Source organism: Aquarana catesbeiana, linkage group LG07, assembly GCF_042186555.1.
Source record: "Aquarana catesbeiana isolate 2022-GZ linkage group LG07, ASM4218655v1, whole genome shotgun sequence".
In the NCBI taxonomy this organism is placed as follows: domain Eukaryota; kingdom Metazoa; phylum Chordata; class Amphibia; order Anura; family Ranidae; genus Aquarana; species Aquarana catesbeiana.
Window position 1 is genome coordinate 17,210,296 of NC_133330.1, and position 26,676 is coordinate 17,236,971.

At 50.4% G+C, this 26,676-nt stretch overlaps 1 protein-coding gene across 1 annotated transcript; it reads right to left on the bottom strand.

The window, feature by feature from the left end:
- Positions 1 to 4,136: 4,136 nt before the first annotated feature.
- USP4 (ubiquitin specific peptidase 4) lies at positions 4,137 to 25,658 on the bottom strand (the record flags this gene model as incomplete). Its single annotated transcript, XM_073591702.1, is given in 14 exon segments — positions 4,137 to 4,325; positions 6,151 to 6,245; positions 6,415 to 6,498; positions 6,588 to 6,812; positions 6,901 to 7,059; positions 7,181 to 7,354; positions 8,022 to 8,136; positions 9,394 to 9,570; positions 16,222 to 16,280; positions 17,085 to 17,230; positions 17,745 to 17,871; positions 17,948 to 18,078; positions 18,516 to 18,643; positions 25,414 to 25,658. Coding segments are annotated over 14 exon segments (1,913 nt in total), but the record flags the coding sequence as incomplete, so codon positions are not given.
- Positions 25,659 to 26,676: the final 1,018 nt, after the last annotated feature.

Sequence of the window (26,676 nt, forward strand, 5' to 3'; positions counted from 1 at the left end):
GTTGAGGTCCATAGACCCCAAGTTTACACAGGCGTTTCCCTGAAATTGCGGCAAAATTGCGTGACTTTGCACTAATGTTAGTGTGAAAGAGCCCCCCCCTTAGGCACACTTTTAACCCCCTTGATTGCCACGAGATATTAACCCTTCCCAGTCAGTGTATATCATCACCAATTACTGTATTAATGTCACTGGTGATGTCAGTGGCAGTTAATCAGTTCCCCACCCGCCCAGCCTCAGATTGGCTGCTGCACTATTGAAGTCCCATTATAGGTCGCTGATCGCCATTACTAGTATAAAATATATATAGCTATATCTCGATATAGATAATATCTATATATAGATATCTCTCATATAGATATAGAGAGAGAGCGAGAGGAGAGAGATCTCTATATATAGATATATCTATACATCTCTCTCTCTCTCTCATTATATATATATATATATATATATATATATATATATATATAGAGAGAGATATTATAATCTATATATTATATATCTCTATCTATCTAGATAGAGAGAAAGAGAGAGAGATAGATAAAGAGAGATATATACACACACAGCATAGTTTGTAGACGTTATACCTTTCACACCAAAACGAATCAATATTCGCTTATTGGGATTTTTTTGTTATCAAAACCTGTAGCAGAATACATTTTGGCCAAAATATATGAAGACATTTTTTTTACACATTTTTTTTTTCTATTGGATATGTTTTATATCAGAACGTATAAAAACAATATTAAAAAAAAAAAAAATTTGGTCTTTTTCCGTTTAGATCAGCAAAAATAAAAAGCAGTGGTGATCAAACACCACCAAAGAAAGCTCTATATATGTGAAAAAAAATAATCTAAACGTTACATGACCACACAATTACCAGTTAAAGTATCGCAGTGCCGAACAGCAAAATAATGACCTGGTCATGAAGGGGGTAAAATCTTCTGGAGCTGAAGTGGTTAATGAAGAACGGGCAAATATGTGTGCAACATAAAACTGAACAGAAGCAAAATGTGCAAAAAATATGCATCAGAGAGATAAGAAGAGCTGCAATAAAATTCCCACCATCAGAGCGATAACACAGACTGCCATATCACTATGACTAAGCACCCACAGAGCCAGATCTCCTATTACCATAACACACTGCCAGCCGGGTGTATGTATGTATATATATATATATATATATATATATATATATATATATATATATATATATATATATATATACACACACACACACACACACACACACATATACACACACATACATATGTATATATATATATATATACATACATACATACATACACACACACACATATATATTTATATATTTTACATATACACACACATACATACAGTGCCTTGAAAAAGTATTCACACCCCTTGAAATTTCCCACATTTTGTCGTCATGTTACATCCAAAAACGTAAATGTATTTTACTGGGATTTTTTTGTGATAGACTGACACAAAGCGGCACATAATTGAGAAGGTGAAGGAAAATTATAAATGGTTTTCAATTTTTTTTTACAAATAAACATGTGAACAGTGTGTGTGTGTGTGTGGGGGGGGGGCATTTGTATTCAGCCCCCTTTACTCTGATACCCCAAACTAAAATCTAGTGAAACCAATTGCCTTCAGAAGTCACCTAATAGAGTCCACCTGTAATTTAATCTCAATATAAATACAGCTGTTCTGTGAAGCCCTCAGAGGTTTGTTCGAGAACCTTAGTGAACAAACAGCATTATGGAGGCCAAGGAACACACTAGACAGGTCAGGGATACAGTTGTGGAGAAGTATAAAGCAGGGTTAGGTTATAAAAAAATATCCCAAGCTTTGAACATCTCACGGAGCTCTGTTCAATCCATCATCAGAAAATGGAAATGGAGTATGGCACAACTGCAAACCTACCAAGACATGGCCGTCCACCTAAACTGACCGGCCGGGCAAGGAGAACATTCATCAGAGAAGAGCCAAGAGGTCCATGGTGACTCTGGAGGAGCTGCAGAGATCCACAGCTCAGGTGGGAGAATCTGTCCACAGGACAACTATTAGTCGTGTTCTCCACAAATCTGCCCTTTATGGAAGAGCGACAAGAAGAAAGACATTGGAGAAAGAAAGTCATAAGAAGTCCTGTTTGTAGTTTGTGAGAAGCCATGTGGAGGACACAGCAAACATGTGGAAGAAGGTGATCTGGTCAGAGGAGATTAAAATGTAACCTTTTGGCCTTACAGCAAAAAGAAATGTGTGGGGGGAAAACTAACACTGCACATCACCCTGAACACACCATCCCCACCGTGAAACATGGTGGTGGCAGCATCATGCGGTGGGGATGCTTTTCTTCAGCAGGGACAGGGAAGCTGGTCAGAGTTGATGAGAAGATGGATGGAGACAAATACAGGACAAATCTTAGAAGAAAACCTGTTAGAGTCTACAAAAGACTTGAGACTGGGGCGGAGGTTCAGCTTCCAGCAGGACAACGACCCGAAACATCCAGCCAGAGCTACAATGGAATGGTTTAGATCAAAGCATATTCATGTGTTAGAATGGCCCAGTCAAAGTCCAGAGCTAAATCCAATTGAGAATCTGTGACAAGACTTGAAAATTGCTGTTCACAGACGCTCTCCATCCAATCTGACAGAGCTTGAGATATTTTGCTAAGAAGAAGAATGGGCAGAAATGTCCCTCTCTAGATGTGCAAAGCTGGTAGAGACATCCCCAAAAAGACTTGCAGCTGTAATTGCAGAGAAAGGAAGTTCTACAAAGTATTGACTCCGGGGGGGGGGGGGGGGGGGCATACAAATGTACCCCCCACACTTTTCACATATTTGAAAAAAAATAAAAAATTGAAAACTTTATCATTTTCCTTCCACTTTGTGTTGGTCTATCACATAAAAAAGTCCTAATAAAATACATTTACATTTTTGGTTGTAACATGACAAAATGTGGGTATGAATGAATGAAAGGGGTATGAATACTTTCTCAAGGCTATATAGCTTTATATATATATATATATATATATATATATATATATATATATATATATATATATATATATATATATATACACACACACACACACACACACACAAACACTGGTACAGTCCCATTCCTCTCTTTCCTATGTAGGAGGCGGCCAATTCCTGCACACTGCTCCGCTCCAAGCTTGTCCTTGCAGGCAGTACTATGGTGGATGGGGGGGGGTCTCTATACCAGCTCAATGACAAATACTGGCCACACACCTCACACAGCCGATTGGGAACCAATCATCATGTGATCACCATATGAATTATGGAAGTGAATGGAAGTTTACAAATTGCACAGTGCAGCTGAGTGTGTGCCCAGAGAGAGGGGCACAGCACCACCTACAGGCTGAAGAAATGTTTTACAGGATTCAGAACAGTGGATGGCAACTTATGAGCTAAAGGGGGCATCAAATGTGGCCCCTGACATCACCAAAGGGCAGCACATAATGTCCAATATATGTAATGCTGGGAGAGGAGTGTCAGACTGCAGACCTAAAAGGAGATGAGGGTCAGAGAGTGAGCACAGGATACATTCTTGGTGGGGATATGCTGCTGAAGACAAAAGCAAACTGGGATGATGTTACAGGGGACCAATATAGATCCTATTACTCTAATCAATGTACCTACTACAGACTGCTAAGGCTCAAGGGCCGCACACCAAGGGGCCGCATTTGGCCCTCAGGCCACAAGTTGGGCATCAGGAGCGTAAAAAGTTTGATCAATATGTTGTATGTAAATTAAAGCGGAACTCCAGGAAGAAATGTTAAAGCAGTTTCAGAAATGACATTTCCTCTTCCAACAAATATGGTCGTCTTCTGCGAATCAATAGTGCAAACATTGTAAAGTCACTCCCAGAATCCTCCATAATAAGGGCTCAGTGCTCCTCATTACCTGTTTGTAGTGAATTACATCACTGCTGGTTGCAGTGGGAGGACCCGGAATTCTCAGACTCGTCGTCTGTTCCACCAACTTTGGGTCGGCAACAAACCACACCCACAGTGACAGTTCCCATTGCATGATGGGAACTGTAGTTTGGTTTAGCAGCGGAGTATGTAGGCATCAGTGAGCTCTGGCCAGGTAGGGGTTAAGGCAGAAAAGGCCGGTCACACTTACTGGATCCTCTCCAGGATGAGATTATACAGCAATTTTGCAGTCAGGTTGTGGCGGGGCACAGAGACCAACAAGGGCTGCCCAAACAGGATGGTTCCAGCAGAGGTGCTCTGACGGTAACGTCTTTCACGGAAGCAGAGAGGCAATGTGATCCATTCGGAGTCGTCAGTCCGAGAAGATTTAACCTCGTACCTGGAAATACAATGAGAGTCAAAACAGGACAGAGGACGACGGCAATATTACCCACGCTGCACGCCCACATCACACCCGCACTGCGCTCTGCCGGCCCACATTACACCCGCGCTGCGCTCTGCCGGCCCACATTACACCCGCGCTGCCCTCTGCCGGCCCACATCACACCCGCGCTGCACTCTGCCGGCCCACATCACACCCGCGCTGCACTCTGCCGGCCCACATCACACCCGCGCTGCACTCTGCCGGCCCACATCACACCCGCGCTGCACTCTGCCGGCCCACATCACACCCGCGCTGCACTCTGCCGGCCCACATCACACCCGCGCTGCACTCTGCCGGCCCACATTACACCAGCGCTGCCCTCTGCCGGCCCACATTACACCCGCGCTGCCCTCTGCCGGCCCACATTACACCAGCGCTGCACTCTGCCGGCCCACATTACACCCGCGCTGCCCTCTGCCGGCCCACATTACACCCGCGCTGCCCTCTGCCGGCCCACATTACACCCGCGCTGCCCTCTGCCGGCCCACATCACCCCCACGCTGCACTCTGCCGGCCCACATCACCCCCACGCTGCCCTCTGCCGGCCCACATCACCCCCACGCTGCACTCTGCCGGCCCACATCACCCCCACGCTGCACTCTGCCGGCCCACATCACCCCCACGCTGCACTCTGCCGGCCCACATCACCCCCACGCTGCACTCTGCCGGCCCACATCACCCCCACGCTGCACTCTGCCGGCCCACATCACCCCCACGCTGCACTCTGCCGGCCCACATCACCCCCACGCTGCACTCTGCCGGCCCACATCACCCCCACGCTGCACTCTGCCGGCCCACATTTCACCCACGCTGCACTTTGCCGGCCCATATAAACACTGAAACAAGCCCTATGTGCATATATGATGAATCAGAAGGGACTCCCTAGAATATACCCCCCCGATCTTTCATCAGCGCTGGGAACGTGACATTATGGGAATTGTCATTACTCAGCACCGTCACCTGAAACCTTCCCCCAACCCCCACAATTAAAAATACTTCCTTATTACATTAAAGCAGATGTAAATCCAACCACTAAGATCTCAGATGCGCTTTAACATATCAGCATGCCATGTTTTCCATATTTTTAAATCTACAGCATTCATGAAACTCCTGGTGATCCTGCCATGAAGGTCCTTGTTCAGGCACTTCCTGTTACAGTGTGAGAACGTTCTACCCCCCCCCCCCCCCCTTTTCAATTGTGTTCCTGCCTTGTCACCCGGCCTTCTGATGGAGACTACAAGTGGCCGTTTTAACGCAAATTACAGAAGAATGGTGCACAGTTGTCACCAGCACGAAACAAGTCCTGAGAAATGCCATGCTTCCACAGGGATGGCGGAGGTTCAACCTAGTTAAGGATGGCAGAGAAAGTGGGGGTCAACCTAGTTAGGGATGGGGGGGGTCCAGCCAGGTTGGGGAGGGCAAGGGGGTCCAGCCCGGTTGGGGAGGGCAAGGGGGTCCAGCCTGGTTAGGGAGGGCAAGGGGGTCCAGCCTGATTAGGGAGAGCAAGGGACGGGGGGGGGGGGGGGGGTCCAGCCTGGTTAGGGAGAGCAAGGGGCGGGTCCAGCCTGATTAGGGAGAGCAAGCGGCGGGGGGGTCCAGCCTGATTAGGGAGGGCAGGGGGGGGGGGGGGGGGTCCAGCCTGATTAGGGAGGGCAGAGGGGGGGGGGGGGGTACAGCCTGATTAGGGAGGGCAGGGGGGGGGGGGGGTCCAGCCTGATTAGGGAGGGCAGGGGGGGGGTCCAGCCTGGTTAGGAAAGGCAAGGGGGGGATCCACACTTACACAAAAAGGTCATCTCGCTCCATGATGTGGCTCAGCATTTCATCCACCTGGAAGATCTTGTGAAAACGGTGATTATAGACATCTGTCACCACCATCTGTGAATTAGACAAATGTAGGACGATAATGTCATTAGTGGTCACACGGGCCATGATGACAATGAGACACCCACCTCCCGTCTCCCACTGACACTGTTTTTAAGGTATTCAGGCTACTGAATGGTACAGGAGAGGCAGCGCCTTATATAAAAGGCTGAGTGATACTCACATTTTCTGCAGGAACGTCTGAGAGTTTAGACAGAGCTGCACACAGGTCAGAGACCGTGCCCATTTTAGGCACAACCAATCGGTACTGAAAGACAACAAGACCGGGCATTTGGTTAACCGTCAGGACAGGAGTGTGACATTAACCCTTGTCCGTACCAGGAAAAGTCCGCTCACCTGGGTGGGCTTGCAATGCGGGTCGCTGCGGACCAGGAAAACCTCCATGGTGCGATCTTTCCGCATAGGGAGAGGGAGGGTAAGATAGCAGAAGGGGTCAAAGGTCACTGAAACTTTGGCGCATTCCGGGCACACCAGCGTAGATTTGAAAAGGCCGTGGAAAATGTCTACGATGATGGAGTTGTTCCTCCGCAGGTGATTGTCCCAGGCTTCTTTGGCTACAACCTAAAGCACAGGAAGGAATGCACAATTGTAAAATCATCTGGGAGGAAGAGCGCCGGCAGAAATCAGTGAATGCAGAATACTCCCTTACAGAGTCCGGCCGCCCGTCAGCGTCCTTCAGCTCCAGGTACGGCTTCTTCTTCACTCTGTTTAGATCTTCATGGAGGCCGTCCAAAAGGAAAGCTAGCAGTTCCTGAGAGTCCTGCTGCTGGTACCCTGAGAACTGCGGGGCAAATCGACCAACCTGCGTCTAACCAGAGACAACACGCAGATACAACATGGAGTCATTATACCAGAAAACAAAAAAAGGCCCCAAATCTACAGCGACATACATATTTGGACAATGAAGTAGCGCAGAGATTTCCACCTACCTTGAACATTCGAGGAGCCACATAAGAATGTTCTCCGGACCAGATCTGTCGGATGAGTTCAGCGTACGCCATGGCAATCTCTCCCTTCATTCCCAGTGGATTCTCCTTGTTGATTTCCTCCTTGTAGTCATCAGTCAGAAAGTATTCTGTTAGAGGCGGCGTGTTACTCAGGCACTGCCGGGGAAAGACAGGAAGGTCAAGGTTAAGGAGCTGCACCAGGACAAGCACAGGGTGACAATACAGATAAAAGCTAAGAGTCTGACCCACAATAAAGCTTCTGGGCACCTATGCACAGTACACGTGCCTGGCATGAATGAACATGTAAAGCTCGAGTGCCTACACCTGCTCCATTTATTTTACTATGACGACATCTAGAGGTGAAGCCACAAACTGCACTGTGAACTCTACTTCACAGGGCCCTGTCTAAACACAGAGTATGACAAGGTGCGTCCTCAGGAAAAGATAGGACCTTATTGGGGCATTCCCATGGCCCCATACGAATGGCTGGGAGTTCAGGAAGCTGTGCAGCCTCTGGTGGGATTCCAGGAGGCGGGGCGCTGCAGCCTCTGGTGGGATTCCAGGAGGCGGGGCGCTGCAGCCTCTGGTGGGATTCCAGGAGGCGGGGCGCTGCAGCCTCTGGTGGGATTCCAGGAGGCGCGGCGCTGCAGCCTCTGGTGGGATTCCAGGAGGCGCTGCAGCCTCTGGTGGGATTCCAGGAGGTGCTGCGCTGCAGCCTCTGGTGGGATTCCAGGTGTTGCGGCGCTGCAGCCTCTGGTGGGATTCCAGGAGGCGCGGCGCTGCAGCCTCTGGTGGGAGGTGGATATTTGGCATGTGAACATACCTGAAGAGCAGAGTTCATGAAACACGTATTCCCAAGATTACTGAGCCCACACAGGCCAGGCTTGCTGGAAGGCTCCCTGTAGCTGTAGGACGACATGTAGGATGACCCGTATCCCCTGGAAGAATAAAGAAGGAATGATAATCCTATGTGCAACTGCCAAAAATTCTTTAAAACACCTGAACATGTTACAAATGCCACCTCTAAATATCTACATGACACATGCTGAGGATTGTACAACTGTTCACAGGATATGCAATCAGCAGAGGTCCTCACACTCAGACATATTACCCTAGTTGTGTGCACAGGGTCATAGCTCCAGTTCTATTGCTGGAGACAACTATGGACTTCTTCTGGATTAACCGTGCTAGCAGAATATTAAACATATGATAATGTGCTTAAAACATTGACGGTGATAATCTAATCAAATTCAAAATATTATAAGGTGCCGAGTGCTCCAAAATAAAGTGCTTCTGTAATTCAGGATAAATTGTTCAAGTGCCACACTCCCCTCTTGTGACCTCACTCACCAGAGTTAATGGACCCTCGGCTTTGCAGTCTGGGGTCAAGAGAGCTGTGATCTAAATGATCTGGTGTGTGTGAGGAATGGACTCACGAAGAAACTGTCCATAGGGGTATTCATGTGGATGGACGGAGGTAGATCAATCATAAAGGAAAAAAAATACACACACGAAAAAGCCAATATCCTTGATGAAGCCCTGGAGGAGGGACGAAACGCGTTGATGCATTTCCGGTTTCGTAAAGCAGTGACGCAACTTCCGCCGTCCGTGGAACGCAAGGACCCAGATCATACAATGATGCCTGCTTGAACTCAGATATCTCATGAGTGGCGTTGGTTGATTGTGCAGCACACACAGTACTAGCGATTCTTCACTATTGGCTTTTTCTTGTGTTTTTTTCCCCATTATGACTGATCTACCTCAGTACATCAACGGGAAGACCCCTATGGAAAGATTCTTTGCGAGTCCATTCCTCACACCAGATCATTTAGATCACAGCTCTCTCGACCAAAGACTGCAAAGCAGAGGGTCGATTAACTCTGGTGAGTGGGGGTCACAAGAGGGGAGTGTGGCACTTGAACGCTTTATCCTGAATCACAGAAGCACTTTATTTTGGAGCACTTTATAATATTTTGAATTTGATAAGATTATCACCGTCAATGTTTTAAGAAAAATATCAATTGTTTAATATTTTGCTAGCGCGGTTAATCCATACATTCATTCTTGAGGTTCTAGCACTTTTGAAATAGCCGCTGCAGTTTATCTATTATATTTTCACTTAGCGCGAGTTCTATTCAGTACATACAGATGGTCTTCTGTCTACTGACCCAAATGATATGTTCCTGGTAACTCACCCTTTCCCCATGCTGTTCATGCCATAGCTGCTGCTGCTGCCGCCGTCTCCGTTGGTGATGGTGGAGGATGAGGATGGTGGCGATGATGAGGACGATGAGGAGGAAGCAGTAGACATGTAGCTGCTTGTTGGCGATTTGGTTGGGGTAGTGTAGGATCTACTCGTCGCTGTGCTTGACCTGTTGGGGGACACAGACCATGAAAAAGGCATGCAGACTCTGATATACACACCAGGCTGGCATAATACAACAGCAGATCAAATTTGCATGACAAGTCCTATAGGAAAATAATTATGCACAGCATTTAAATAGGGAGTCCCGCGAAAAACTTTTTTTTTTTTTTTTTTTAAAAGTCAGCAGCTACAAATACTGCAGCTGCTGACTTTTAAAATAAGGAAACTCACCTGTCCCCGAATCCAGCTGTGTCGGCACCTGAGGCCGAACCGTCCCTCGGTAGCTGCCGCCGCCATTCTCTGTGAGGGAATCAGGAAGTGAAGCATTGCGGCTTCACTTCCCGATTCCCAACTGCGCATGCGCGAGTCGCGCTGCATGTCCTAACTGGTCCCCGCTATCTCCTGGGACCCGTGTGTGTCCCAGCAGACAGCGCGGGGGGACAGGAAGAGGCATAGACTCCCGTGGGAGTCTATGCCGGAAGTGGGTGAAAATATCTGTCTTAGGCACCCCCCCTCCCCCCTGAAAGGTGCCAAATGTGACACCGGAGGGGGGGGGGGGGGGGGGGGGGGAGGGTTCCAAAAAGCGGAGGTTCAATTTTTGTGTGAACCTCCGCTTTAAGACCAACTAGAATGGTGCATATAAACAGGGCTGAGCAGAAGTAAAAGGGGATGCAGCTGTCATCCACCACATAGATGGGTAACACAACTAGCAGCTCCTTGGGTTATATCCAGGGGGATCCAGCAGACACAGGCAGGATGTAATAAAAGCAGAGATGTATCAGTAACCGGAAACGCAAAAGAAAAATTATCCGCTTATACAAAAACAAAAGATGTGCGGCATGTTGTCATCTGCTGAGAAAAGGGCTGCTCAGTCGGAAATGCGTTACCTGCTGCCAATGCCGCCCACTTTCACTGCTGTCCCGTGTATGGTGTTGCATGCTGCAAGGCTTTCATCTCCTGTCAGACCTGTGCTGGCTCTGCTCTCATCACAGGCTGTTGCTCCATTCCGCTCTGTGATTCTGTGCCCGCCGGCTCTGACAGATTACACCATGCCATTTATCTTATGTTTATATGCAAGTGGACGATTCTTATCTCAGGAGCTTCCTGTTACAGATCACTGCACACTGCTTTTCTTGCATACTGCCTGGGGCCTTATATACAGTCTGTGTCATCATCACATTGCTCTTTACTTCAGACACTTAGCTAGGTCAAAAGGGGAATTAAAGTGTTACTAAACCCACAACAGTAAAATCAGTCTGTATATGCAGTAAAGCATGTTTGTTATACTCACTGTGGAACCTAAGGGGTTAATCCTTTGCATTGTGTATAAAGGCTATATGATCTGTCTGTCTGTTTCTGCCCTTCTTCCTTGGTCTTAAAAAAAAAAAAAAAAAAAAAACAACCTTAGTTAGACTTACCGGTGAAGGTATTTCTACGAGCCCTTCAGGCCAGCACCTCGGACAAACCAGGCAGTTAGATTGAGGTACGCTGGATCTGGACAGAGCATCTGACCCTGACCCAGAAGGTCCTCCCTGATTGGTAATCTCCAGGTAGGTTTTGTTGAGAAATTCAATAGGGTTGAGAACCGGGGTCTCTTTGGCCAATAGGGAGCAATTGGGATCAGATCTGTGGACTCTGTTCTGAATTTTCCAACATACTAGGTATTTAGCTAAAACGGGGGTGGGGGGAGGGGAAGCATAAGACAGGAGGAAGTCCCATTTGTGAGATAATGCGTCCACCCCAAACGCTCGATCCTGTCTCTGGAGAGAGAAGAAGGCTGATATTTCTGCATTTATTTGGTTTGCAAAGAGGTCCACCTGAGGAAGGCCCCAACTCTGATCTTCTCGAATAACTCTTGGTTTAACAACCATTCCACCTCCCTTACTTCTGCTGAGAAGGTCTGCTAGGGTGTTTTCCATGCCTTTCAGATAGACTGGACAGCGAGGCCAAATTGTCCTCTGCCCAAATCAGTATAGTTCCATCAGGGTCTTGCTCCCTGTGCCCCCCTGCTTTGTTAGGTATAATGCTGCCGCCATGTTGTCCGACAACACCTGGTTGTCGGACATGCTGTTCTTTTAGGGCCTGCTGAAAGAATAGGAAGCTTAGACGGACAGCCTTGAATTCCCTCAAATTTGAGGACCTTCTTGCCTCTGGCTTGGACCAAACTCCCTGTGTTGTCTGTTCTTTGAGGTGAGCTCCCCACCCCCATGAAAAGTCCATGGGAGTCCTTTTGGGATGTTCCTTTGGTCTCTCCACCACCCTAGTGACCTTTTTGCACTTGTTCCTATTTTGAACTTAATTTCCAGAGGTTCCTGGTGTGTCAAGTTCAGTAGAACGTCTGCCTGTAGACGTCGAGCATGTAGCCTGGCCCACTGCACTGAAGGGAGTGCTGCGGTTAACAGACCTGAAACTGACATGGCTTTCCTTACTGAAACCTCCATGTTGGTTTTGAAGTGTTCTTAGAGCCAACTGCATTTTTTCTACCTTTTCCCATGGGAGGAAGATTCTTTGTTCTACTGAATTTATTTCGCATCCCAGAAACCTCACTCGTTGAGATTTGATTTCTGGAGATTCAGAAGCCAACCTAGGCTGTATAGATGTCCCTGGGTTACTTGCAGATTGACCACTACCTGATCTTTTGGTTCTGCGAACAGAAGTAGATCGTTCAGATATGGAGATCCCCCTATGGAGATCCCCCTCAGTCTCAGGGACTCCAGAGCCTCTGCCATTACTTTCATGAACACTCTGGGAGAGGAGGAAAGGCCAAAGGGCAGCGCCCTGAGCTGATGATGCCAAACCCCCCCCCCAAATTGACTGCTAGTCACAGGAATTTCTGCGATGTAGCTGCAATTGGTATATGGAGATAAGCATCCCTCAGGTCGATGGATGCCATGTAACAGTTGGGCAAGTAAATTTTTCACAGAGAAAAACGTGTCCATATGGAACCTTTTGTACTTTATAGATTGATTCTCAACCTGAAGATTCTGGACCAGACGAAATTTCCCAGATGGTTTTTTTGATGAAGAAAATGTGGGGAGTAAAAACCCTTCCTTTCTTGGTCCTTCGGGACTTGGGAAATAACACCCAGTTGCATCAGTTCTCTCAGAAGAGACGTTATCGCCAGGGCTTTTTCCTGATCCCTTGGAAGGTCTGTAATGTAAAACCGACTTGGGGGTGTCTGAGAATTTTAGCCGATATCCTTGACCGATTAGATTCAGAACAAACAGGCTTTTTGATGCTTTTTCCCAACCTGGCAGGAAAGCCTGCAACCTCCCGCCTCCTGGAAGATGGTCGTCATTGCTTTTTTGAGGTTTGCCCGGGGGGGTCTAAAGAGTACCCCTCCTCTGCCTCTCCCCTTTTGAGGATTCCAGGGTCTTTTCTGGGTCTGATCTTTTTCTTTATGGGCTTGTTGAGCTTTTGGGCTTTTTCTGCGGAAAGGCTTTCTTCTTGTCTGCCATTCTATCAAGGACGGTTTCTAATTTTGGTCCAAAACATCAGATCTCCTGTAAAAGCGAATTCCGCACAACTTTACCTTTGAAGTGGAGCCCCTGACCAGGTCTTAAGCTAAAGAGCCCTCCTAGCTGAATTAACTAGGGCTGAAGACCTGGCCGACATTCTAATGGATTCCGCCGAGGCATCTGCCATGTAATTGATCGCTCTTAAAAAGGGTAGGGAAGGACTCTAGCAAATCTTTCCTAGAGGTGCCTGCTACCACATGGCCATTAAAGATGTTCCAACCAGCATTCCATGTTTCTGGCTACTACTGTAGCGGCCATCGCCGGCTTTAGGTTAGATAAGGACGAGTCACAGGCTTTTAAAAGTGCGTCTGCTCTTTTGTCCATGGCGTCTTTAAAGAGGAGGGCCAGTCAAATTCCTTTCTCACTGAGGAAAAGAGCTTACACTCCTGTGTGGACTCTTCCCTCACTAAACCAGCGATGCAAGATCTGCAAAGTGGTTTGGGCCATGAGCCTCTTAATGGGTTTTTGCATGAAGGGCATTTTCTTCCTGCAGTTCTCTGTTTTGGCAGTGGCTTTCTGTAAGACAGAGACAACCCCCATTCTATTAGGGCGAGATACTACTGCGATAGAGAGACAAGAAACAGTGCCCAAAGCATACTCCCCACCGTGCCCCAGAGTCTCCCTCCATGCTGAACTGCTAACGGAACGTGTCATCCTAGCAGGCAGCTGCAGGCTCTACCATCACATCAAACAAAACAACCACCCAGTGAAGAAAGGAAAGAGGTGCCTCCTCTGCACCTCTCCTACCTGGGCCTGTCTGGGAATCTGGGCGCCTGCATCCGCCATCGATGCCGGCGACTCTGTCACCTCCATTCCGAGCGCCACAGCAGCTGCCTGTGTGTTCCTTAAATGCAGCTCCTCTGACATCCATCGCTCAGGAGCGGAAGGAAAAGACAGCCAGATGATCCGCCCCTTTCTCCTGTGTTCCAGCAGCCGGAACCATGCGCTGCTACGCCCCGCCGGAAGTCTTCACCCCCCGGAATGACATCACCCGCCATCTGGGAGATTCGGCACTGACATGCTGAGACCTTGCATAGAGGCTCCATCTGAGCACACCCGCGGCCCCCCGAGCACCCGGGGCGGAGGACCACCAGCAGACCCTTACTCCTGTGAGCCAGCGAAGGAACGGGCACCAGAGCAACCACCCTCTCATGCAGGAGGGAGCTGGACTGGTCTGATACAGAAACAAACGTATTGCCAAAGCCCCTGCCTTGGAGAGAGCACAGCCCCTCTGGTTCCCCACCATGGGGGAAGAAACACTAAAACTGATGGCATGATGGAAGCAGCTGATTTTTAAAAGGGCGTTGTCGCGCAGTGTTTCCTGTTCAGAGGTGGAGTTATGCTCTCTCCAAGGTGCTGTCCTGAAAGGCAAAGAGAGAAAATAACCTGATATTTACAGAGCCAGTGGACAGGCTGCACATGCTCAGTTTGGTATGTATTGCTAGAGAGTTTTTTTTTTTTTTTTCTTGGGAGGATGCATGTAATCAGCACAGGGCTAATCAGCACTATCCAGACAGAGTACCAGCGCAGTATGAAAACTCCTCCTACAAGGTTTACTAGGGACTGATAGAAGTCACAAGACTGTTATATACGGCTGATGATAAAAAAAGGTATTTGGCAGTTTATATTTACTAAAATAATTGCATTTCCATGTTCTGTGTACTGTAAGGGACCAGATATAGTGACTGCAGGTTCTGGGTTTAGTAACACTTTAAGACCTTTTTCTATATAGAGGGGATGACTTCCCACAATCCCTTGTAGACCATTTTCTGTACAGAGGGTGTCACTTCCCACAATTCCTTGTAGACCATTTTGTGTATAGAGGGGTTCTCCACCCACAATTCCTTGTAGACCATTTCCTGTATAGAGGGGTTCACCACCCACAATTCCTTGTAGACCATTTCCTGTATAGAGGGGTTCTCCACCCACAATTCCTTGTAGACCATTTCCTGTATAGAGGGGTTCACCACCCACAATTCCTTGTAGACCATTTCCTGTATAGAGGGGTTCACCACCCACAATTCCTTGTAGACCATTTCCTGTATAGAGGGGTTCGCCACCCACAATTCCTTGTAGACCATTTCCTGTATAGAGGGGTTCACCACCCACAATCTCTTGTAGACCATTTTCTGTAAAGAGGGATTTGCTTCCCACAATCCCATGTAGACCCTTTCCTGTATAGAGATCACTTCTGACACTCACTTGTAGACCTCTTCCTGTATAGAGGGGATCATTTCCCATAATCCCTTGTAGACCCTTTCCTATATAGAGGGGGTTCGCTTTCCCACAATCCTTTATAGATCCTTTTCCTGTATAAAGAGGTTCACCTCCCACAATCTCTTGTAGACCATTTAATATATAGAGAGGTCCACCCCCTCTTAAAACCTGGTAGACCCTTTCCTGTATAGAGGGGTTCACTCCCCACAATCCCTTGTAGACCCTTTCCTATATAGAGGGGTTCACTTCCCACAAATCCTTGTAGACCTCTTCTTTTATAGGGGAGGGGGGGGGGATCTGCCTCCCAAATCCCTTACTGACCCTTTCCCATAGAGAGGAATCCACATCCCACTGAAAAAAGGCCCATCTCACCATAGACACATGGGGAGAGACAGGCATACAGACACCAATTATCAGACTCTGGTAAGTACAGTCAGGCACTATGTATAGCACTGGTAGTCAATTTAGATGGCATAGGGGGCTTCAGCTGCCGCCCAAAAAACATCAACGGACATTTTAAATATTTTTTTTGTTAGGTTTTACAAAAATAGAAAAAATAAGCAAAACAGAAAAAGAAAATTAACAAAAAAGGTACACTAAAGAGATTGTAGCATACACACCCACTGCCATCAGTCCATGAGCAGTATACAACTATACACCAAGGGAACTTACAAAATATTCAGTATATGTAATGTTACAGAAGACTGTTAGAGGTTGCATACATGCTACCAGAAAAGGTCAGGGTCTGGACATTACAAGAGACTGCGAGAGATCGCTGTCATTACAGCCCCTTTGCAATTCAATGATGCCACCTCCACTAAGGACTGCTGGGGTTTGAGGGCCACACAAGTACCAGGCCTCAGGCTGGATTCCAAGGATTTATAGGTTCCTCCGATAGGGTGAAAAATTTGTACAACACTCACTTTGATTGAGCCTGTCTAGGCCACGTGCCATCTGCGTTCTTCTGTTCTATGACCAGCACCTGTAGAAGATAAAACATTACAACCTTAGATAAAACGAATGGACCGGGCAAGCACCCCACCCCCCGTCCCTGACCCCAAACAAGGACACTGGGCTGCGCCGCACCCCACCTCCCCCGGCCTATCACAACCCCAGACAAGGACACGAGGTGAGGACGCGGGTACCTCAGCTACTGTCCCCACCCAGTCCATTACAACCCCAGAGGTCACTTGCAGCACAGCTAGCACCCCATCCATCACTACCTGCCCCTGGTAGACCCCCCCCCCGACCATTGCTACCAGCCCCTAGTAGATCTTCAAACCCCCTCCCTTCCTCCCCAGCCCATTACTACCTGCCCTTGGTAGACCTTACCCCGAGCCCATCAATACCTACCCCTGTGGCAGACCACCAAGCCCACACCCCATCACTACCTGCCCCTGGTAAGCACCCTCCCCAACCAACCCCCGGGCCCATCATTACCTGCCCCTGGTTAGCACCCCCCCACCCCCACCCCAGGGCCCATCACATTATCTGCCTCTGGTTAGCAACACCCCAGCCCAACCCACCCCTGGATCCACCATTATCTGTCCCTGGTAAGCACCCCTCCGCCCAACCCACCCCTGGGTCCATAATTACCTGCTCCTGGTAAGCACCCCTCCGCCCAACCCACCCCAATCACTACCTGGCCCCGATAACCATACCTCCACCCAACCCACCCCTGGGCCCATCATTACCTGCTCCTGGTAAGCACCCCCCGCGGCCCATCATTACCTACCCCTGGTAAGCACCCCCCCCCACCCAACCCACCCCCCGGGCCCATCACTACCTGCCCCTGGTAGAGCCCAGCGTCCTGTACGGTGTTGTCCGGTTTGGTGAGCTGCTCGTAGGTGTTCGTCATATATCGGTTCCACAGCCGAGTCTCTTTCTCAGGAGGAATATTAAAGATGCGTCTCACCTCTTTCTCTATAAATTCTGTAACAGGAGAGGGGTAATGAAGAAACAGAGAGAGGAATCTGTATGGATATACTATAGCCTCTCATGTCGATGGAAAGTACAATAACTCAAGAGAACATGTCTACACAAAGATATACTGTAAATGAGAAGGGGGTGGGTAGGTCGAACACACTGGAATGCCCTGTAACAGCTAGAGGTAACAAATATTCGGGACACCACTCACCCAGCCTGACCCATATCAAATGTACATGACGGCCTCAGCCAGTGCTGCTCCACTGACCACACCCACTGACAAATTTCACCACGCCCACCGGATCTTAATCATAAGTGGGCAGGACAAACCTCTGTGGCTAATCCCTGGTGGCTGGGACAAAACGCGTCAGCAGGCGGTCTATTCTATGAGAGCAATGACACAACAAGGCTCAGACACGCCTTCATCACACAACATCCTTTCATGGGAAAACTTCATACAGCGTTAAGAGTACAAGCGTCACTCCGGCAGCCATGTCATCTGGCCGTACTCTCTGCTCACCTATGGTGTCCGCCTTGCTGAAGTGCCGGCTGACCATTTTCTCAGGGTCGTTGTTCTCACTCAGCTTTAATTCGATCAGATAGACTTCCACCTTGCAATGCTTCACAAACATGCCGTGCTCCACCACCTGCAAGAGAGACGCAGTGATCAGAGAGGGCGCTCCTGCCTGTGGTGCCGACACACCCTGCAGAGGCGCTACCAACCTTCCGGACGATGGGCTGCTGTCCCTGGACGCTCCCATACCAGTTTAACAGCTTGTTCCAGGCTTCCATTGGGAGCAGCATATAATCCAGCTCATCGATGAGATGTTCCTTTAATACCTGAGTTTCGGCATCTGGAACAAAGAACGAGGTGGCTGTAAGGGGTGTGTAAGGGGCCACAGTACAAAGATCAAATAGAGAGACCATTGCTGGGGCATAACACCGGGACGGTGAGCCTGGAGAGGCACTGAAGGACAGCAATCCAGCGGCTGCACTGGTGCGTTGCGGGGGCCGGAGTGGTTAAAAGAGACCACTAACTCAGGAGCCTTAGCCTGTAGGTCTCTGGTTCTCAGACCGTGGTACACTGGGGCAATACTGAGGGGCCACCGTATGAAGATGTAAGGTCTAGCTTACACTCGCATTGCTCTCTGAAGAGTCACTTTCGTTCAGACTGCAAGAAGGCGTTGCATCACCTCCTTATTACTTGCTTTAACCCCCTTGACATATTTTGTCTGCATTCAGTGGTTTTCAATTCAGCTTTAAACGGGCAGATCGTCATCTCTCGCTTTACCTGAAAACAATCCAGAATTATCCACAGGGCCCGGGTACTGACTGTTCTCCCCGACATTGTACATGTCCCACGAGTCGTAGCCGACATACTTCTTCCATTGCTTGAACCATCGGCTGTCAACCAGATACCTGAAACAGAAAGAGCCATTATTAGAATAACCCTGGAAAGGCAGCTGCCCCAACTGTCACCCGAAGCAAAAAGGAAGGAGCTGCCCCAGAGTCACCCCCAACAGAGTCACCCTAACCCAAGGAGGGAGCTGCCCCAGAGTCACCCCCAACAGAGTCACCCTAACCCAAGGAGGGAGCTGCCCCAGAGTCACGCCAACAGAGTCACCCCAACCCAAGGGAGGGACTGCCCCAACAGTCACCCCAACCCAAGGGAGGGACTGCCCCAACAGTCACCCCAACCCAAGGGAGGGACTGCCCCAACAGTCACTCCAACCCAAGGAGGGAACTGCCCCAACAGTCACCCCAACCCAAGGAGGGAACTGCCCCAACAGTCACTCCAACCCAAGGAGGGAACTGCCCCAACAGTCACCCCAACCCAAGGAGGGAACTGCCCCAACAGTCACCCCAACCCAAGGAGGGAACTGCCCCAACAGTCACCCCAACCCAAGGAGGGAACTGCCCCAACAGAGTCACCCCGACCCAAGGAGGGAACTGCCCCAATACAGTCACGTCAGTCCAAGAACACAACAGTCCCAACAGCCACCACAGTCCAAGGATGCATGAATGTTCCCCTACACACCCCAGGTGTGAAGGAGATGGATGTTTACTAGCACAGATATGAAAGTGGGGTTCCACCCAAACAAACAATACCACCCGAAAAATTCTAAAAAAACAAAACAAAAACACATTTGGATATTTTTTTTTTTTTACTTACCTCTAAATGCCTGTTGCTAGGTGGTCCCTCGTAGTCTGCCTCTTCGTTTGCCTGGGCTGGTGACATCACTTCCCCCTTGGCACAGGAAGGGCTCGGCTCGGCTCTGCTCCCTCCCTCCTGTCAATCATCTGGGACCCATTACAGGTCCCAGGTGATTGAGCGGCCAATCACGGCGCGCGGCGCCGCTCGCGCATGCGCAGTGGGTGCCAGGCTGTGAAGCCACAGCCCGGCGCCCACAGTTGAAATGCCGGCACCGACGAGCGGAGGGGGGGGGACGAGTGGGGCTTCGATCCCCCGCATCGCTGGACCCTGGGACAGGTAAGTGTCCAATTAAAAGTCAGCAGCTGCAGTATTTGTAGCTGCTGACTTTTATTTATTTTTATTTTTTCTAATGGACCCCCTGGGTGGAACTCCTCTTGAAGGATAAATGTCCTTTTATGGTGGAGAAGCAGACAGCTGACAACAGGTGGGCCCTCAGCATGTCAGCTGGTGAGCCTGGAGGACAGACCCCATTCCCTTCCTGACTGGTGTGCTGCTAAAGTCCATGCAAGGACCTCTGAAGAGTTAATTTTGATCATCAGAGCAGTTAATTCCTGAACAGCATAAGGACCCATCTAATATACCCTACACTAGTACACCCATAACTCATATTTTAGTACAAGGGCTGACACGGTTGGGCCGTGTCAGCCCTTGAATTCTTATAAGCCTCGAATACAAACAGTGAGATCTCTAATACTTAAATCCCAGTTCTGTTCCAGTAAACCTGAGTGTAAAAAATATTCAGCAGGGATGGTGGAAACCCCTCACAATGGGCACAGCGGGTGTACAGACCCCGGAACTCGGCACAGGGATGATGGGAACCTCTCATAATGGGCACAGCGGGTGTACAGACCTGGGAACTCAGCACAGGGATGGTGGGAACCCCTCATAATGGGCACAGCGGGTGTACAGACCTGGGAACTCAGCACAGGGATGGTGGGAACTCCTCATAATGGGCACAGCAGGTGTACAGACCCCGGAACTCAGCACAGGGATGGTGGGAACCCCTCACAATGGGCACAGCGGGTGTACAGACCCCGGAACTCAGCACAGGGATGGTGGGAACCCCTCATAATGGGCACAGCGGGTGTACAGACCCCGGAACTCAGCACAGGGATGGTGGGAACCCCTCACAATGGGCACAGCGGGTGTACAGACCCCGGAACTCAGCACAGGGATGGTGGGAACCCCTCACAATGGGCACAGCGGGTGTACAGACCCCGGAACTCGGCACAGGGATGATGGGAACCTCTCATAATGGGCACAGCGGGTGTACAGACCCCGGAACTCGGCACAGGGATGATGGGAACCTCTCATAATGGGCACAGCGGGTGTACAGACCCCGGAACTCGGCACAGGGATGGTGGGAACCCCTCATAATGGGCACAGCAGGTGTACAGACCCAGGAACTCAGCACAGGGATGGTGGGAACCCCTCATAATGGGCACAGCGGGTGTACAGACCCCGGAACTTGGCACAGGGATGATGGGAACCTCTCATAATGGGCACAGCAGGTGTACAGACCCGGGAACTCACATATAATAAAGATGGAGAATAGCTGTGAATCTCAATCTGGTACAATAGAAGTCTGAATTTGCACATTTATGCTCTATTATCATCAATGTAGGTGAACGGAGCTGATAGCACCTGTGGAATACATATACACTGCGCTCCAACAACTGGTTGGTGTGGGTGATCGCACAGGCTGGACTGGTTGGGCTCCTGTCACTCCTCTAGCGGGGTTAATGACGACACACAATGCTCCAGAGCTGACGGTAAACAAGTCTCTCTGCTTTTACTTTCATTTACTGGCAGAGTCTGCACACTCCCTCCTGCTGCCTCCTCCCAGGGATGTTTCGTCTTGTGCAATCTGTGGCCGGCATCTCTCAGCTTGCCCAACCCGACACTGTCATTACACGGCAAAATCACAACAGCCTAGGCCCAGGAACATCAAAGATGAATGTGTGCAGAGTATGATGACACTGGCCTGTACATTTCATCTATTAGGAATACAAGTCCCAAATAATAAATAGAGTCGTAGAGCAAACGCCCCGCTGCAACCCGCACACCCCACAGACGAGGAGATTGTGGTCTGCTCATAGATAAAAATTCAAATTACTTTTTTTGTAATGGAATATAGGAGGAGCAGGTGACCCCTCTCAGGCCCCCTCAACTTCTGTCATGTGACTTCATAGGAGCTGGTTGTTGGCCCCGGGATGTCACATGGCGTGGGGGGGGGGGGGGGGGGGGTCAAGAGTCCTCAATGTAAGCTCTAGGTCTCCAAACTATGGCCCTCCAGTTGTTCAGGAACTACAATTCCCATCATGCCCAGTCATGTCTGTGAATGTCAGAGTTTTACAATGCCTCATGGGACGTGTAGTTCCACAGCAGCTGGCGGGCCGTAGTTTGAAGATCCCAGGCGGAGTGAGTCTAACTGGAATGACCCTTCATGTAGACTAGTTGGACAGCAAAGGAGAAAGGGGGGGGGGTATTCCCATGACCCCTGTGCTGCCCCGCCTTTGAGCACAATTCACTGACCTGATATTCCTGTGATTGGCGGCACTTCGAGTATCCTTCGTATTGATAAACCCGTCACAAAGAAATTCTCAGAGGGTGGAAACCCTCCAACACTGGGTGTCACCCCGACTCCATCAAAATCAATAATGAACTTACATAAACATGCCATTAATCTGCGGCCTCTCCTATGAAACAAACAAATCACACCCAACATCCCCGACAACAGACCTGCCGTGGACTCCCGCAATCAAATGAAGAGGCAGTGCAACCGTCAGACGCCACAGTCTATGCTCATCAAGACTGCGGTAAGAAGCCAAGCTTGTGTGTCTGAATAAAGCTGTGCGACCCAAAGCACGGCCTTCACGAGCCTCAGGAGAGACGGGCGCACTTCTGGAGTGCCTTATAAGCGCCCTACTTCTGACACCAGCGTGCATGGGGACCGGCGGGAGCTGGGGGATGGGATTACAGGAGGAGTGATGCAAGTAACATGGACTGTGAATCCCACAACAAGCAGATATTTAATGCGATGGGTGAAGCTCCCACTCCTTTCCTCCGATCTCTAGGGGCTCTGTGTGGGGGTAATGTTGTCACTCGGGGTCATAGGCCACTCCCACTCCTTTCCTCTGCTCTCTAGTTGCCCTGTGTGGGGGTAAAGGTGTCACTCGGGGTCATAATCCGCTCCCACTCCTTTCCTCCACTCTTTAGGTGCCCTGTGTGGGGGTAATGGCGTCCCTCTGGGTCATAGGCCACTCCTTTGCTCCACTCTCCAGGTGCCCTGTGTGGGGGTAATGGGGTCACTCTGGGTCATAGGCCACTCCTTTCCTCTGCTCTCTAGTTGCCCTGTGTGGGGTAATAATGTCACACGAGGTCATAGGCCACTCCCACTCCTTTCCTCCGCTCTCTAGGTGCCCTGTGTGGGGGTAATGGGGTCAAAGGGCATACTGCGCCCAGCAGAGGACAGATTTCCAGAGTTATAAATAAATCTCCCCGGCTCTTCAGATAAGAAATGTCTGCTGGACTTTATCTACAACCAACCGCTGATAACGAGTCCCAAAGTGTCTGAGAGAAGACAACCAGATTCTCCCTGCATCCCGCAATCAGCACCGCCGGAAGCCGATTGGCTGCAATGGTGGTATACAGATAGAACACATACCACACCCGCAGTATTTTCCATGCATTGGGGACTTTCCTGAATCAATGCTCTGTGTCCTAATATTACACATATAGCGGATCTCTATGGGAAGTAATGGGAAGATACAATGTATACAATGTTACCAATAGGAGAAGAATCCGCTGACATTATAACATTGTATCAGATCCAGCGATTGTCCAGAGTTCTGTGTGTATATTCTGGAATCTTATTTAGAAGAATGTTTTCTCTGCTGAATGCTGGGGTCTGCAGAGGGCCCCATGTGGCCCCCGGACTCTCCTGTACTTTTATTATTTAGCAGAATGAAGTTGAGAAAACGGACAACGTATAGAAGCCACCCGTCATCTAAAGACACTGCGCGGCCCCCCTCTGACGCTGGTCACATGACCACAACGTAGGGTTCTCTCCCCTCATCTAGTTGGTTCTTAAGTGCGAGTCCCCGAGTCACTCTGGCTGAGATCACCTGACCTTCCTTGGCATGGAAGTCATGTGACCGGCATCAGAGGGGCCCCGAGCTTGGCTCTCAGATTCATTCCCCACGTTCTCCCGCCGGTCGTATTCCGGGCTCAGGTCCAGCTGGTGACCCTTCCATAGAGGCCACAGCGGGGGTTCTCTTCATTACTAACGGGGGTGGCTGTCACACTGCCATGTCATGATCAGGGAGAGGCCTCTGTACACCAGATAGGGCTCATGTAAAGGGAGTCAGGGCCCATGTGGCCCCAAGCAGTGAGGTAGAATAAAGACCTTGTAGATAAGGACCGTGTGCCAGTCAAGGGGCCCCAAGTGATGGTGATGGTATGAATGGCCTTGTGCAAAGCTCAGCTGAATATGGCGGCCCTACGTCCAGTCATGGTGGGGATCGAACTCCTCCCCCAGTCTCAGTATCCCATCCCCCCAACTGGTCACCCCTATCTGCCAGTCTCAGTACCCCATCCCCCGGTCCCATCACCCCCGTCTGCCAGCCACAGTACCCCATCCCCCGGTCCCATCACCCCCATCTGCCAGTCTCAGTTCCCCATCCCCCGGTCCCATCACCCCCATCTGCCAGTCTCAGTTCCCCATCCCCCGGTCCCATCACCCCCATCTGCCAGTCTCAGTTCCCCATCCCCCGGTCCCATCACCCCCATCTGCCAGCCTCAGTACCCCATCCCCCGGTCCCATCACCCCCATCTGCCAGCCTCAGTACCCCATCCCCCGGTCCCATCACCCCCATCTGCCAGTCTCAGTTCCCCATCCCCCGGTCCCATCACCCCCATCTGCCAGTCTCAGTTCCCCATCCCCCGGTCCCATCACCCCCATCTGCCAGTCTCAGTTCCCCATCCCCCGGTCCCATCACCCCCATCTGCCAACCTCAGTACCCCATCCCCCGGTCCCATCACCCCCATCTGCCAACCTCAGTACCCCATCCCCCGGTCCCATCACCCCCATCTGCCAGCCTCAGTACCCCATCCCCCGGTCCCATCACCCCCATCTGCCAGTCTCAGTTCCCCATCCCCCGGTCCCATCACCCCCATCTGCCAGTCTCAGTTCCCCATCCCCCGGTCCCATCACCCCCATCTGCCAGTCTCAGTTCCCCATCCCCCGGTCCCATCACCCCCATCTGCCAGCCTCAGTTCCCCATCCCCCGGTCCCATCACCCCCATCTGCCAACCTCAGTACCCCATCCCCCGGTCCCATCACCCCCATCTGCCAGCCTCAGTACCCCATCCCCCGGTCCCATCACCCCCATCTGCCAACCTCAGTACCCCATCCCCCGGTCCCATCACCCCCATCTGCCAACCTCAGTACCCCATCCCCCGGTCCCATCACCCCCATCTGCCAGTCTCAGTTCCCCATCCCCCGGTCCCATCACCCCCATCTGCCAGTCTCAGTTCCCCATCCCCCGGTCCCATCACCCCCATCTGCCAGCCACAGTACCCCATCTCCTAAGCTTCAGCCCCAAGCTTGTCACCCCCGTCCTCCAGCCCCCCATCTCCCGGTATCATCACCCCATCCCTGGTCTCAGGATTATACGGATGAAGATGACTGTCATATATATGAAGAGGTGGGGGACACAATGTCGGTGCCGGTTGGAATTTTTCAGCTGATGTTCTGTTCTCCTCCAATAATGGAGATCACTGGTCCCCACACCCAATCACAGAGAGATCTGAGGATTGTCCAACCAATCCATGTATGGTCTCCTCCTCCTGGTGAGGTCTGGGGCCCCTGTGGCCCCCCCTGTCAGGCTCCTGGAGGCGGAGCTTTCACTTTAAGGCCCCCGGCCAGCCAGTGATGATACAGCACAGTACCCCTCCCCCCTCCCCCTCTCACCACTCTTCCCCCTTCCTCAGCGGAGTCTTCAGCAGCTCCCCCAGCTCGTTCTTCTGACTCTCCGGTTCCGGTACCGAGACCAGCTCTCCTCCCCCCTCCGCCATAGCTCAGCTACCAGCTTCGGGAGCGCGCACGTCTCACTACCGCCCGGCCCGTCGCCGCGTTACGTGCGCGCCATCCTCCGCCCCTGGACAAGGACACCACGTGACTGCGCCACCTGTCGGACGGCGCACGCGCACCACTGACCCAGCGCCTCTCCAGGCACGTGACCACGCAAGACGCCACGCACGCGCAGATCCTTCCGAAATGGCCCGTACACCACGTGATCTGCCGCTGCGGCTTCCAGCTTCGAACAGCGCATGCGCAGGAGTTCTTTAACTGTCTAGCCTTACCCACCCATGTGCAGAAGTAGGGGGCGTGTTTTTGTTTTTTTTAATGGCAACTGATCTGTATGAATGTGACCTCAGACAAGGGGTCCCCTCACACTGGAAGGGGACAGGCTCTATTTTGTGACCCCCCTAGCCCCACAGAACTATGGTACATTATGGATATGAAGAAACTGTGCAGGCTGGAGGTGGCTCCACCCACGTACTGCCCACCTGACTCCATCCAAGGGCTGCTATTGGTTCTCATAGATAGGGGGTGTGGCTAAATGGAGCCTAGTGTTAGCGTGGGAGGGGCTGACCTCTGTGACCCTCCCCCGAGGAGCCCTCCATGTGTGGTCTGCCACAGAGCTGGGGGCCGAGTGTCAGCCAGACGCCGTCTCTTCCTATATAGTCATCAGATATAATGGACAAGGGGGGACCTCTCACACATATCACAGAACACCCCCCCCCAAACAACGCCTTCATCTCTATCACTCTCCAGAAGGACGACGCCATCTTTGTTCAGTCATCATCCAGGGTCACCTTCTGCTTTCTGGGCTGAGATGACACTTTTGTGTAATTCTTGGTGCCTGTGAATTTCTTCAGCTGTGTTCCCAAACGTTAGATACAGATCAGCCCCTGCTGTAGCCTCTCGCCTTGTGACTTGCTACAAAGTTACAATGTACAGTCTGATCACTTGGAGGGAGGGGAGGGGGGAGACTGAGGAAATGACTTCCTCCTTCCTGCAGCAGACTGACGACATCATCTCAGCCTAGGCAAAGTCACTCAACTGGAGTTCAAGGTAGGGTTGCCACCTCCTCCCTTTAAACCTCAAACCCATATGAATTACACGGGTTCTGTGGCTGATTAAGGTGGTAATTAAACTCACTTGGTGCCT